This window comes from Mustelus asterias, chromosome 11 (assembly GCF_964213995.1).
Source record: "Mustelus asterias chromosome 11, sMusAst1.hap1.1, whole genome shotgun sequence".
NCBI classification, from domain to species: Eukaryota; Metazoa; Chordata; class Chondrichthyes; order Carcharhiniformes; family Triakidae; genus Mustelus; species Mustelus asterias.
The window spans coordinates 70,648,721-70,663,934 of NC_135811.1; the positions used below are offsets into that span (position 1 = coordinate 70,648,721).

Here is a 15,214-nt window from a genome sequence, read left to right on the forward strand (position 1 = left end):
TCTGATCCAGCAGGTAGGTACATCAGCTGCAGTACAATCTCACCTTGCTGCTCATACAGCAGCGTTTTTGAACTTGGGCTGCTGCAAGAGTCTGATTGCAGGCTGCTCTGCCCCACTTATTGTACAAGTTCTGACCATTCTGCACGCCCAGCTGTTTGCTGGATGTATTCCTGTTCTCCCTGCAGACCTTCCCAGATGAAACGGAGCTGTCAGCTGTCTTAGTGCCATGGGCCAGCCAGCATAGGCAACCTTTGCTTTGATAAAATGCCAATCAAGTTGATGCAATAGATGATGTCCCTCACCACCAGAGGCAATTAGACCACCTTGTTTATATTGCACAGTGACCCCTGGAGACAGCAGTATAACATAAATGAATGCAGGGCTGACGGTGCCCCAATGGACCACCCTACACTTTGGCAATGCAGTAGCAGCAACCTCCAAATTCAATAAGTTGAGGTCAGGTATAAATTGCTTTAGTATCTCTTTCCGCCATTTCCCACAAGAGCCTTATCTTGTGTTCTCTCCATCAGACCAGTATAGCGAATCAACTGAACTTTTCCAATTGATTGATCAATTTCTTGTGCTGTGCCTGGCCTGATAATCTGTGGCCTTTTCTCCCTCCTTGTGGACCATGGCCCTTTTGCTTTGTGTAATTCTCCTGGAAGCTCTAATCTTGGCTGCTTGTGCAAGGCAGCATGAGGGCAATGTGCATCTGAAAATCATTAAGCATTTAACTGTTCAAGGGTAGGATTAACTCTGCAGCCTTTTAGCTACTCCTGTTCAATCCAAGCGTAGTCTTTCAAGTTCCCTACTTGTCATTTTTATTTCCCTCTGCGAATGTATGCCAGCTGACTATAGTAAAAAGGATCATGTTTCTGTAGTGCTGTTCCGGACATCACAAAAAACCTGACAGCTAATGAAGTATTCTTTACCATGTGTCAAACTGTTGTAGGAAATTCATTCAACCTGTTTCTGCACAGCAAGCTCCCACAAGCAGCAATGTGACACAATCTGTGATGTTAATTGATAAGTGAGTGTTGGCCAGGACATTGGGATGATCTTCCCTCCTGCTTTTTAACATCCACCTGAGAGAGCAAATGGGGCAGCCGAGTTTAAGTTTTAGGTTTAAGTTTATTAAGGCTTACATTCACACTGCAATGAAGTTACTGTGAAAGTTCCCTGATCGCCACACTACGGCGCCTGTTCAGGTACATTGAGGGAGAATGCAGGTAACCAGCACGTCTTTCGGACTGGTGGGAGGAAACCCACGCAGACATGGCGAGAACATGCAGACTCTGCACAGACAGTCGCCCAGCTGGGAATTGAACCCGGGTCCCTGGCGCTGTAAGACAGCAGTGCTAACCACTGTGCCACCCCCACGGTCAAAAGACAGCACCTTTGGCCGTGCAGCACTCGCTCACTATCGCACTGTTAATATCTATCAGAGGTGAAGACCTTGGGTAACTTTCTCTCTTCTCTTTCCCTCACCCCAGCCCTCCTCATTCCACCAGCCTCTGGTCATTCTAGCATTCTGAGACCAATTGTAACATCCAACACTCTGACAATATCAAACTAAAGGTGAGCTGATGATCAAGTTTGCTGCTTTTTACGATTATAAACCTTACTGTCCTGTACCAACATAATCTCATTTTTTTTGTTCAAGTTTCTATTGTTGTCCAAAATACTTTTGGTTTGCTACCCAGATATTTCAGTCATACTTTGTGTTATTTGAAGCTCTGAAAATTACAGCTGAAATAGAACCTGCTCTTTGCAAGGATTGTTACCATATCACTGGGGCTCTAGCTGCTGCTTTGTAACATGCTGCGTCTGCAGTAGATCAGATAACAATTGGATTAGAATGCAAAACTAGAAATCTGTTTCTTTTTCTCCCATTCATACTTTGTAACTTCCTCTTCTATAGATACTGTTCTGCTCTCTCCAGTTCCTCAGCCAAATAATTGTTGTTTAGGTATCCCTGTTGATGTTCACTTAATGTACATGCATGTCAGTTAAAAGAAAAATTGCAGTGAGAATCCTGGCTCACGTGTGCAAAGTCCACAGAGTGCTGGAGGACAACTGGAGCCCCTGAAGCTTGACCACTCACCTCTGTACCCCCTCTCCACAGGAGTCTGAATCTTTACCAGAGAACAGAAAAATAAATGTTGGGGTTAGGGAGCATATTTGGTTAGGGGGGTGGTGGAATAAAGTACGGTGGAGGTATTGCTTATCCAATGAATATATTCTTCCTAATCTGTTTCACTTCAATCATGTTTATTTATCAGCTACTCCGGATTGGATTCCTGATAAGATTAAAAATACATCACTGTATGAAATTTAGCATATTATTTGAAAATCACAATTTCTTTGACAATATTTTCCACTTTATCTTTGAATCATAGAATCCCTGCAGTGCAAAAGGAGGCCATTCGGCCCATCAAGTCTGCACCGACCACAATCCCACCCAGGCCCTATCCCCGTAACCTCATGCATTTCCCTAGCTTGTCCCCCTGACACTAAGGGGCAATTTAGCATGGCCAATCCACCTAACACGCACATCTTTGGTTAATGTTCTCCCTGTCCCTTCCCCCAAACAAAGTGTTATCTTCTTACTGGGGTAGAGTTCTCCTCTGGAACTCCAGGCATGTGATATGTATTCATGTGACATTGAGGTTGTGCAGTTCATGGGAGAGGTCAGCCCTTTCCCCACCTGATGCTCACATTGAGACAGCTTCATAGAATCCCTACAGTGCAGAAAGAGGCCATTCGGCCCATCAAATCTGCACTGACCATAGTCACACCCAGGTTCTATCCGCCTAACCCCACGCATTTACCCTGTTAATCCCTCTGACATTAGGTCAATTTAGCATGGCCAATCAACCTAACCCGCACATCTTTGGACTGCGGGAGGAAACCCAGGCAAATGCAGGGAGAAAGTGCAAACTCCACACAGACAGTGATCCGAGGCCAGAATTGAACCTGGGTCCCTCGCACTGTGAGGCTAACCACTGTGCCACCATTTCAGTGGAGGCCATCAGTAATAATCTGTTCCAAGAGCCTTGTCTAAACCAGGAGCACAGTGGCCATTTGTAGTCTCCACCATATGGTGGCTTCACCACCATCTCCACTGAGGGAGTGCATAGAGCCAAGGGACTTCAGTAAACTCCTCGTATGTTGCACACGATGGCGACTGAGACCCAACACTGTTGGCAAGGTTTTCAACCTGATAGAGTACTTACTTATGTTTCCCTTACTCTGTAGAACACCAATGTAATCTTTCTGCTCTCATCTTAGAAAGAAAATGTTCCTGGTTGGTCTAACGGGTGGGATTGCCTCAGGGAAAAGCACAGTTGCTGCTGTATTCCGTGAACTTGGGTGTCCGGTTGTTGATGCTGATCAGATAGCAAGACAGAGTAAGTTTTGAATATTGCAGATCCAAGCATTTTGTGTTGTGATACCTATGGTTCTGTTGTGAACTGTGAAGCTTGTTGTTTCTCTTCCTAGAAGCTGTACCCTCTGTCATGGTACAAGAGGGTCTTCAAGATAATGTCTAAGCTGAAAAAAATGAAACGCATGGTGGGGAAGGGGTTATTACTTTAATTTTGCCTTAAGGCATATACTTGCAAGTTGACATTAACTATGACATCAATGAAATAATCATAGAAACCCTACAGTGCAGAAGGAGGCCATTCGGCCCATCGAATCTGCACCGACCACAATCCCACCCAGGCCCTACCCCCACATATTTTACCTGCTAATCCCTCTAACCTACGCATCTCAGGACTCTAAGGGGCAATTTTTAACCTGGCCAATCAACCTAACCCGCACATCTTTGGACTGTGGGAGGAAACCGGAGCACCCGGAGAAAACCCACGCAGACACAAGGAGAATGTGCAAACTCCACACAGACAGTGACCCGAGCCGGGAATCGAACCCAGGACCCTGGAGCTGGGAAGCAGCAGTGCTAACCACTGTGCTACCGTGCCGCCCCTCATTCGAAGCGAAGAAACTCAAAATTCGAAGCACAGTTCTTGTAATATTCCCTAACACACATTCATGCAGAGTGGGGCCGCACACAACCACCAGCCAAAAGCTGTCCTGAATGTCTCTCACAAACTACCTGCTGGAAAGAAACCCAGCAGCATAAACTTTGCTAATTTTGCGCTAACAGTTGTGAGGCCATTCGTTTGATTAAAAGGGATCATCACCTATGTCCAGTCTTGATTGGAACCTATGTGTTGGTGGCTGCTGAACGTTTGTCAGAGAAGTAATTTACTCCATTCTACCTGCCCTGGGAGTATTGATGGGGACAGTGTAGAGGGAGCTTTACTCTACCTAACCCTGCGCTATACCTGCCCTGGGAGTATTTGATGGAAGTGTGGAAAATTGTTGCTCTAACCATACAGTAACTGCTCTCTGTGTTAAAGGGCACTTAGAGGGAACTTTAGTCGCTCATTACCTTGTGCAGTAGCTGTACTGAGACAGTATAGAGGGAGTTTTTCTCCATATCTAACACCAGTTGTATCTGCCCTTGGATTATTTTGAGACAGTCCTAAGAGAAACTTATAGACAAACTCGAAATCAACAATATCCAATTATGAGGTGACTTGATTGAAATTTATAAGATTCTATGGGGACATGACAGGGTGGATGTGGAGAGTCTGTTTCCTCATGGGAGAACCTCGCACTTGGAGTCACTGTTTCAAAATAGAGAGTCACCCATTTAGGACAGAAATGAGGAAAACATTTTCTCTTGAGGGTTGTGAGACCTTGGAATTCTCTTCCTCAAAATGTTGTTGAGATGTCAACCACTGGTACACAGTGATAGTGAAGCGTACCATCCACAAGATGGACCAGAATATCATTAAGGCAGAAGCAGATGCACTTTTGATGAGCAATGGTTATCCGGGGCAGACCAGAATGTGAAGTTGAGGTTAAAATCAGATCAGCCATGATATTGAATGACAGCAGGCCCGAAGGGCTGAATGGCCTACTCCTACTCCTACTCCTTCATATGTTCATGAAATTAAGCATGAATTATCAAACAAATAGTATTCCATTAGAAATGATAAATTTCACTCAAAATAGTTGATGTATCAAGGATAAGTCTCACAACTGTTTCAGCATCATTCCCAGCATAAATATGGCACCACATACTTTCTCAAAGTCTGCCAAACTCTGCTTCTGAAATATGTAGAGGTCGGAATTTTACTGATTCTGGGCCGGGCGAGGCTTGCAGAACGGAATTCTCCGTTGGCCTTGGGCGGGATTTTACAAGCCTCGCCCGAGCGAGGTCCTAAAATCCCGGCCATAATCTCTCACTTTTCCCATTCACTGATTTGGCCCTTGAGTCATTTTCACCAGCAGCTTTATTCCATTTGAGGGCCCTGATACCATTAACATTGATAAGGTGCATTTCTCCAAACTCATTTCAGGTTATGACAGTCCTGATGGTAGAACTTTCCAGAGTTCCTTTTCAGTCAACCAACAAAATATCTCCCAATGCAAGCTTTTTGCAAAGGGCAGAGTTCATTACATCCCTCATGTGCTTAGCTAGCTTTCCCTTAAATGTATCTATTCCACTTAGCTCAACTGCTCATGTCATGGTGACGTCTCTAAGGTACTGATGCTTAAATCAAGAAATCTAAATGCCAGTAATATCTCTCCTTAATTGGTTTTGAATGATATGCTGGTTTTGCTTTATAAAATGGTCAGTTTTGTTCCAATTGCTTTGCTTGCTTTTCTCACTTCCTTGATGGCCTGGTAAAAACCCTGTTTGGCAGCTGGTCCACCACCTTAAACATTCACCTCTTCAACCACTGGTACACAGTGATAGTGAAGTGTACCATCCACAAGATGGACTGCAGAAACTCACCCAAGCTCTATTGACAGCACGTCTGCCACCTGGAGGAACAGGGGCAGTCGGCTATTGGGAACACCAATAAGTGCCTCTCCAAGCCACATGCCATCCTGACTCAGAAATATATCGCTGTTCCTTCAAAATCCTGGAACTCCCTCCCTAACAGCACTGTGGGTGTACCTACACCACATGGTCTGCAGCGGTCCAAGCCACCACCACCTCGAGGGCAATTAGGGGTAGGTAATAAATGCTGGCCTAGCCAATGATGTTCACATCCCGCAAATACATTTTGAAAAAGGTAATCACAGTTCACCTTAGAGAAAGATAATAAAAGGTAATCACAGTTTAAAAAAAATAAAGATAAAAGAGAAAAATAAAAGGTAATCACAGTTCACCTTAGAGAAAGATAAAACAGTGTAGACCTGAAGATCTGATATAACTCTTGCTTTATGCTAGTCCAAAGATGTGCGGGTTAGGTTGATTGGCCATGCTAAAAAAAAATTGCCCTTAGTGTCCTGAGATGCGCAGGTTAGAGGGATTAGTGGGTAAATATGTAGGGATATGGGGGTAGGGCCTGGGTGGGTTTGTGGTCGGTGCAGACTCGATGGGCCGAATGGCCTCTTTCTGTACTGTAGGGTTTCTATGATTTCTATGATTTCAGCAAAGGTGCTCTGCCACAAGATATGTCACTGTGGACAAGAGCTTGCTTCGCTGTTAACAATAATGTCTTCATTTGTACAATCATTTCTGATTCTGAATGCTGGTTGCCTCACCAGGGTATTGGGATTACCACCGTAGGGGTGCCCTTGTGCCAGTAACTTTATATGTGTTCAAGAGGAGGAGATTGTCAGCGAAAATGAAGTATTGAATTCATATTACTTTTAAAATTGCCAATTAATGAATATGATTTATAAATTTAATAGAAACTAAAATAATTTCAGATGGCAGCCTTGGAGTGTTGGCATTCTGAAGGGGCTGGAATTGTAAGGTGGAGAGGTTACATTAAACTTCAATCAAACCTTGGTTAGACCACATGTTGTGAATCTATGAACAGTTCTGATCTCCATGTTATAAAAAGAACACCAAGGCATTTGAGAAGGTGCAAGACAGATTTATGGGAATGATACCAGAACTGAGAGGCTATACATTTCGGGAAAGATTTAACAGGCTGGGACTCTCTTTTTGCTGTAGGAAAAATGCTAGCAGGGTTGGGAGGACACGGGTGTTTAAGGTTTTAGTGCAGGGAGGCTGTAAGGAAGAACATTTTTTATGCAGCGAGTGATAATGGCCTGGAACTTGCTGCCTGTGAGGGCGCTGGAAGCGGAGACAATAAATGACTTCAAAAGGAAATTAGATGGGCGCTTGAGGGAAATAAACTTGCATGGCTACAGATATAGAACAGGGGAATGAGACTGACTGGATTGCTGTGCAGAGCTGGCATGGACATGATGGGTCGAATGGCCTCCTTCTGTGTCGTCAGTGAGTATGACTGAGGGTTGACCTAATAGAGGTCTTGAAGATTAAGAAAGGATTTCAGAGGGTAGATGTAGCAAAGATGGTTCTGATTGCAAGGGAGGCCAGAGCTAGGGAGTATAAATATAAAATAGTCACTAATAAATCAAATGGGGAATTCAAGTGAAATCGTTTTAATTAGGAGAGAATGCAAAACGCACCACATCAAATAGTTGAGGTTAAATAGCATGGATGCATCTAAAAAGCTGGGAAAGGGAATTGAAGAATATATAACAGTAAAATGTAGAATGAGTGCCTGTACTCCTTTCCCATAAGTTGTTGAGCCGGACTCTCCAGCATACTGGGCAATAGTGCGTTCCTTTGGTGAGGAGATCCTGCTGGAGGACAGAAAAATCAACCGGGAGAAGCTGGGAAATATCATCTTCACTGATGTGGACAAACGTCAGCTCTTGAATTCCATCACTCATCCAGAAATCCACAAAGCCATGCTCAAACAGATCTTTAAATACTTTATACAAGGTAAGACGTGAGCCGCAAATACTTTGCTTTAACTTGCTATTATTTTAATGCTGTAAGATGTGTGTGCTCTGTGTTATTGGTACTTCTGCTTGTAGATTGCATATTTTAATTTTTAACCCTATAAATGTAAGAAAATGTCAAACAGGAAAAGACCTGGTCATCCAGCCTGTCTCCTTTAGCCATAACTCCTTATAGCTCACAATATAGTCATCCCCTCCCCACCCACAACCATGTGCTCTCTCCTGGGAGAGGCGATTAAGAAACCCTGGTCAATTAAGGAGAAAAACAGTTTGAAAAATCCCTCCCTTTTGGTGATCCAGACTAGTCGGAGGAGATCACATTGACCACGAATGGTTCTGTAAGTTACTTTCCTGATGTGCAAGGGCCTGGCCATAAATGGGTCCATTTTCCATTTGAATTCATGCAGCGAATTAGTAATTTTGAGCAGGTCCACTATACTCTGAGAAACGAGGAACTACCGAGTCTACTAATCTAGTCCTGCCCATGCGTTACTTGTAAGTGTGACCCTCTCTCCAGCAGTCCCTTGAAGCAAGGAAGACACTTGTCACAGAGACCATGGCAAGAGCTTCCGCACAGTCTTTGAACATGGGGAAGCTGTAGCGATCACACGGTTGTGGCTGATCAGGAAACTGTCTCACTCCTAAAGCCTGCCATAGGCATATCAAATGGATTTGCAGGTAGGCAATCAACCTGCTTGGCCTTGCCACAAACGCACCTTTTATGGCCATCAAGTCCTGGGGTGGGACTTGAACCTAAAGGTTCTGGCTCAGAGATAGGGACGCTATCCACTGTGCCACATGACCTCCTAATTGGCAATCTATTCGTGTCATTATTTTAGAGACCTCAATTAAATTGCTGCTGAATCAAAACAAACTAATAGTGGTTAAAAATTGTCTTGCACACACTGGCACAATGCAGGTAAATATAAGTCATGCTGTGTATTTGCTGAAGAATTATCTGTCATTATTAAGTAACCAAGGAAGTAAAACACTCCAGCAATCAAAAAATACTTGGGCACTCTGCCCTTCATCTTCCCACTTTGCTAACAAATGCACTATAAGTTAAAGTTTGCATACATGCACCATGCAGGTCTGGTTGAAATTATGTGTATTATGATGGTATAGTATTCCTCCACCATCAGTGTTAGGTTGACGAACTTATCAGCTTTCATTGGGTGGGTTGGTGGGGAGCCACACAGGAAGTTTATTGAGAATCCACGAAGTTGGGGAGGGTGGGTGTGGAGTTGTTTCGATGGCAGTGGGCAGAGTGGTGGTGGGTGGGTGTTTTTTAGCCTGGCAGGTGGTTTCTGGTAGGGTTGCTCAGGGACTAGTTTTGGGCCTATTACTATTTCCAATTGGCTGAGCAATAAGAAGCAGAGGGTAATGGACAATGGATATTTTTTGGACTGGAGGAAGGTTTGTAATGGAATTCCCCAGGGATCAAAATTGTGGCCCTTGCTTTTCCGGATGTATATTAATGATCTAGATCGTGTGTGCAGCGGATAATTTTGAAGTTTGCGGATGATACAGGACCATGAAGTGTTGTAAACTGAGAGGAGAACAGTGTCAACGTTTGGACATAGACAAGTTGGTGGAGTGAGCTGTGTGATAAAAGTGCAAATGATATATGTATATATAGCACAGTGGTTAGCACTGCAGCCTCAGAGCGCCAGGGACCCGGGTTCGATTCCCAGCTTGGGTCACCAACTGTGTGGAGTTTGCACGTTCTCCCAGTGTTTGTGTGGGTTTCCTCCGGGTGCTCCGGTTTCCTCCCACAGTCCAAAGATGTGCTGGTTAGGTGGATTGGCCATGCTAAATTGTCCCTTAGTGTTAGGGGGACTAGCTAGGGTAAATGCATGGGGTTATGGGGATAGGGACTGGGTGGGATTGTGGTTGGTGCAGACTGGATGGGCTGAATGGCCTCTTTCTGCACTGTATGATTCTATGAAAGCTCCATATCTCCCTGAAATGAAAGGTGGTGCATTGTGGCTGGAAGAACATGGACAGACAAAATAGATTGGAGAGGTTGGGACTGTTCTCCTTGGAGAGGAGGAAGCCAAGAGGAGATCTGATAGACTAGCTGGAGAATTTTTTAATCTAACTATTGGGGCAAAATCGTCCGGTCTCTGCATCATAGGAGACCAGATGTATGTCACACCCTATGGAAATCCTGACCTGTGACCCAGTGTGGGAATTTCCTGGAAAGTTTCAGTTCGAATGGCAATTTCCCTGCTCTACAGGACCCTCTGCAAAGGTCTCCAACTCTGAGCTAGAGTTGAAGACTTTGGGCTGTTCTGCTGCACTTGCCTGAATAGTTACACAAGCAAGGCTGGATTGAAATATAGCCTAATATCTGGATAACTACATAACTGCCCTCCCAACTACTGACTCCTCCCCCACCAGTGCTGTACTGTTCTTTGTTCTTTGTTCAGTGTCCAATCAGGGGAATTTGAGCACAGCGGCAATCCAGTGATCACTGCTGGTGCACAGAAGATTCAGGCCAAGGCCAATAAAGGGGAACCAGATTTCCAAAACTCATTCGACAAGGTGCCACGTAAATGGTTATTGCAGAAGATAAGAGCTCGTATGTGTGGGAGTAATATATTATTAGCACGAATAAATGATTAGTTAACAGTCAGGAAGCAGAGAATTGGAATAAACACAATATTTTCAAGTTGGCACGCTGCAAGCAGTGGGATAGTAACACGGCATCCTTACTGTTGTACTCCAGTTCACTTGCAGCAAAGACCAAATGTCATTTGGGGTCTTAGCTATATAAATAACTTAGATCACCACCACTGTCACTGGGTCAAAATCCTGGAACTCCCTTCCTAACAGTACTGTGGGTGTACCTACACCACATGGACTGCAGCAGTTCAAGAAGGCAGCTCATACCACCACCTCCAGCGCAGTTAGGGATGGGCAATAAATGCTGGTCTAGCCAGTTATACCTACACCCCATGAATGAATAGAAATAGCCATCTAAGCCACTAAATGGCAGCACAGTGGTTAGCATTGCTACCTCACAGCATCGGGGACCTGGGTTCAATTCTGGCCTTGGATGATAGCCTGTAAGGAGTTTGCATGTTCTCCCTGTGTCTGCATGGATTTCCTCTGGTGCTCTGGTTTCCTCCCACAATCCAAAAATGTGCAGGTTAGGTGAATTATCCATGATTAATTGCCCCTTAGTGTCCCTAGATGGATTAGCCATGAGGGCTGACCTGATCGAGGTGTACAAGATTGAGGGGCATGGACAGAGTGGATAAGGAGCAGCTGTTCCCCTTAGTTGAAGGGTCAGTCACGAGGGGACATAGGTTCAAGGTGAGGGGCAGGAGGTTTAGGGAAGATGTGAGGAAAACCTTTTTTACCCAGAGGGTGGTGATGGTCTGGGATGCGCTGCCTGGGAGAGTGGTAGAGGCGGGAAGCCTCACAACCTTTAAAAAGAACCTGGATGAGCACTTGGCACATCATAACATTCAGGGCTATGGGCCAAGTGCTGGTAAATGGGATTAGGTGGAAGGTCAGGTGTTTCTCACCTGTAGGTGCAGACGCGATGAGCCAAAGTGCCTCTGCTACACTGTTTGATTCTATAGTAAATTAGTGGGGTTATGAGGATAGGGTGGGGGAGAGGGCCTGGGTAAGATATTCTGTCAGAGTGGGTGCAGACTCAATGGGCCGAATGGCCTCCTACGCTGTAAGGATTCGAACACTCATTCATTATGTAACAACCTATCTGAATCAGTGGAAAAACAATGTTATCTGATGTCACACAGGCCAGAAACTGATTCATTTGGTTCAGCACAATACAGGAGTGTTATTTTTTCTTATCTGCAGGATACCGATATGTTATCCTCGATGTTCCACTCTTGTTTGAGACTAACAAGTTAGCCAAGTTTATGAAGCACACTATAGTTGTTTATTGGTAAGTTCTTTTTTACTCGTTCATGGGGTGTGGGCGTCGCTGGCTGGACCGGCATTTATTGCCCATCCCGGAGGACATTTAAGAGTCAACCACATTGCTGTGGCTCTGGAGTCACATGCAGGCCAGACCAGGTAAAATGGCAGATTTCCTTCCCTAAAGGACATTAATAAACCAGATGGGTTTTTACAAGAATTGACAATGGTTTCATGGTCATCAGTAGATTTTTAATTCTGGATTTATTTTTTATTGGGGTTAGATTTTGCCAACTGCCATGTTGGGATTCGAGCCCAGGTCCCCAGAGCATTATCCTGGATCTCTGAATTACTAGTCCAGTGACAATGCCACTGCACCACTGTCTTCCCCTAAAGTTTGTGTAAAGCCAGTGAATTAGCCACTTGGTTATACCAGGACATTGTGGACATCCTGTATTCACTTCCTGACATTCCCAATTTAAGTTCTGCTGAAGAAAGATGTCCAGAGACATTGATTGGTTTTAAAAATAAGTCTCCTTTATCGTGAGTGGTTGGTTTTGGGTCAGGTTGAGGGGGAAATACTCTGAGGCGTTGTGCCCTGAACACTATTCTCTATGCCTATGGAGTGAGGACTGGCTGGCCGTTTCTGCGTGGAAAATATTGCAGAAAATCCCTGTATAGCCAAGAGGACGGAAGATCCGGAGCTACATAACAAATAGGAATAGGAAGCCTGACTGAATCTTACTCTCCCCCCCCCAATGTCTTCCCCAGCTTAATGCCCCAAGAGTTAGCACCTGATCAGATCCGCTAACTCAGCATAGAGCAGGGACGAGGCATGGCTTTTCCAGCTTTATGTAGCTTGGTGCCAAACTACTCAGGTTTACCCATTGATTGACTAGGACACCATGTACAATCAAAACTTAATCACTGATTTATGGAATGTTACAACACAGAAGATGACAAGTCAGCCCCTCGTGTGTGTATAGGCTCTTTGAAAATGCTGAACCCCATTCTTTCCCTGTGGCCCTGTATTTTTATTTTCAAGTAGTTATTCAATTCTTGTTTGCAAGTTATTATTGAATCTGCTTCCACTGCCCTTTCAGGCGTCCTGGATCATAACTTACTGTCGGGTTAAATAAAATCTGTCCCCTCCCTCGCTCTTTCGATGAAGTCTTTTGTCAGTGTAACTGTGTTTGTGGCATACGGCTGACCGCTGTGTTTGTTATGCCACAGTGACCCTCAGGCCCAGCTGGCCCGGCTAATGAAGCGGAATAGTTTGACGCAGGCGGAGGCAGAGCGCCGCATCGGTGCCCAGATGCCATTGGAGCAGAAGCGGAAGCTGGCAAACCATGTGATCGACAACTCTGGAGACAGCGTCAGTACGTATCGGCAAGTTTGCAAACTGCACTCTCAGCTTGAAGACTCCCTGGACTTTCTAACAGTCCGGTTGCTGGCCGTGGTCACTCTCACAGGAATCGGAGGGCTTCTCTGCATACTCATAAAAAGATGCATTTTTTAAGATGAAGGTCTGCTCCAATCCAAGATAAAGTCAGGACAGATGCTTCGTTTCCGCACAAGAAGGTCCTCTGTAAGATGGGGATATAACACAAGGTGGAAGTGCTGTTTACTGAACAATCTTCAGTTATACCTCTTTCCCTGTCTCTTTATGATGATTGTCATTACCTTTTATCTATTTCTGATATTGCAGAGACCAACTCTGAAGACACCTCTGCCAAATTATGGATACAGTAAGAAGTCTAACAACACCAGGTTAAAGTCCAACTTCTTACTGTGTTTACCCCAGTCCAACGCCGGCATCTCCACATCAAAATTATGGATAGTCAGAGTCCTGCTTCTACTTAGCAGTTTCTCAGGGCTCAGATATATCAATTGAGTAATGGATTTTCCAGTGTGCACAGATCCTGTTTGCAACACTGCTGCTCACTGCAGCTTTTAACCATGCCGAGCGTTTATTTGGATATCAAAGATAAGTGACTGGATGCTGTTTACTTCCTTGTTTAATCTGAATGAGAACTTGGGAGATGTTTGTGAAATTGGATCTCATGCCATTTGAACTCTGTGGCCCAAAGATAACAGGCTCCATTGCTGCCTCTTTAGCTGGAGTGATCAAGGTGAATCTAAAGCAGGATGACATTGACACACCAAGTGGACGCTGTGATTTCTGATCAGTCGCCTGTTTTTTCTCCAGAGAAGAGTGTGGCTTGCTCAGGGGGGGAGGTGTGATACATAGAGTGGCACAGTGTGTCCATTGTGACTTAACCAGATCTGCTGTCCAGTTCTGGTTGTTTAAAATAAGACTGTGTCAGCTGAGCGTTCCTTTTGTTTCATTCTGGTCTTGCACACTTTGCAGCCACTTTCTTTCGGAAGGTGAGGTGGGTATTGTCGGGTAATGATGGCTGATATATTTTTAATGCTGCACTTTATTTTACCTGTTCAGTTCGATTTCCATGATATCCACCCCAAGTTTGGAATTTTAATGAATGCAAGATCAGGGAAGTGAACCTATGACCCAAATCCTGTCACTCTGCGCTGGATCGACAGTGTGCTGAATCCTGTAAGTGCTATGGCAGGAGTACAAGAACCAGCAGCAACAACACAAACAGCTTTGTAATATCAATTTCTCGCTGTTGATTTGTAATTCAATAAATAATGTGGAGAGTCCCAGCTCATGGGTATTTCTGCTAAGTTGACGCCACACAAACACGATTGGGTGAGAACATTCAGCACTCCAACCTGGTTTACCATTTTCATTGACGTTGATGCATAGTGGGCACAGTGTAAAACAGGCTGTCTGTGGGCGGGGGGATGTGGTCACAGTGCAAAACATCTGTGTGCTGGGGGGGGCGGTCACAGTGTAAAACAGGCTGTCTGTGCTGGGGTGGGTGGGGGTGCACAGTGTGAAACAGACTGTGTGTGAGATGGAGGGGTCACAGTGTGAAACACTGTGTGTGATGGAGGGGTCACAGTGTGAAACAGACTGTGTGATGGAGGGGTCACAGTGTGAAACAGGCTGTGTGTGTGTGTGTGATGGAGGGGTCACAGTGTGAAACAGGCTGTGTGTGTGTGTGATGGAGGGGTCACAGTGTGAAACAGACTGTGTGTGTGATGGAGGGGTCACAGTGTGAAACAGGCTGTGTGTGTGATGGAGGGGTCACAGTGTGAAACAGGCTGTGTGTGTGTGATGGAGGGGTCACAGTGTGAAACAGGCTGTGTGTGTGTGTGATGGAGGGGTCACAGTGTGAAACAGGCTGTGTGTGTGTGTGTGTGATGGAGGGGTCACAGTGTGAAACAGGCAATGTGTGTGTGTGTGATGGAGGGGTCACAGTGTAAAACAGGCTGTGTGAGAGCCACAATCCATTTTTTACCTTATCATCAAAGAGCTGTTTCTCCTCTAGATCCTCTTGAAGCATTGCTGTTCATTACAGACTCT

At 44.9% G+C, this 15,214-nt stretch overlaps 1 protein-coding gene across 1 annotated transcript; it reads left to right on the plus strand.

The window, feature by feature from the left end:
* The first annotated feature begins 1,473 nt into the window (after positions 1 to 1,473).
* On the plus strand, positions 1,474 to 14,448 carry dcakd (dephospho-CoA kinase domain containing). The gene is made up of 5 exons (XM_078223719.1): positions 1,474 to 1,578; positions 3,292 to 3,410; positions 7,646 to 7,849; positions 11,704 to 11,791; positions 12,997 to 14,448. Exons 2-5 carry the CDS (start codon positions 3,299 to 3,301, stop codon positions 13,280 to 13,282), a joined length of 690 nt encoding a protein of 229 aa, XP_078079845.1. The 5' UTR covers positions 1,474 to 1,578; positions 3,292 to 3,298; the 3' UTR covers positions 13,283 to 14,448.
* Positions 14,449 to 15,214: the final 766 nt, after the last annotated feature.

What these genes read in the sequence shown, in the direction of transcription:
- dcakd (XM_078223719.1), top strand. Translation starts at nt 3,299, where the DNA reads ATGTTCCTGGTTGGTCTAACGGGTGGGATTGCCTCAGGGAAAAGCACA. An exon ending in TGATCAGATAGCAAGACAGA is followed by an intron (nt 3,411 to 7,645) that starts GTAAGTTTTGAA and finishes CTTTCCCATAAG; the next exon opens with TTGTTGAGCCGGACTCTCCA. An exon ending in CACACTATAGTTGTTTATTG is followed by an intron (nt 11,792 to 12,996) that starts GTAAGTTCTTTT and finishes GTTATGCCACAG; the next exon opens with TGACCCTCAGGCCCAGCTGG.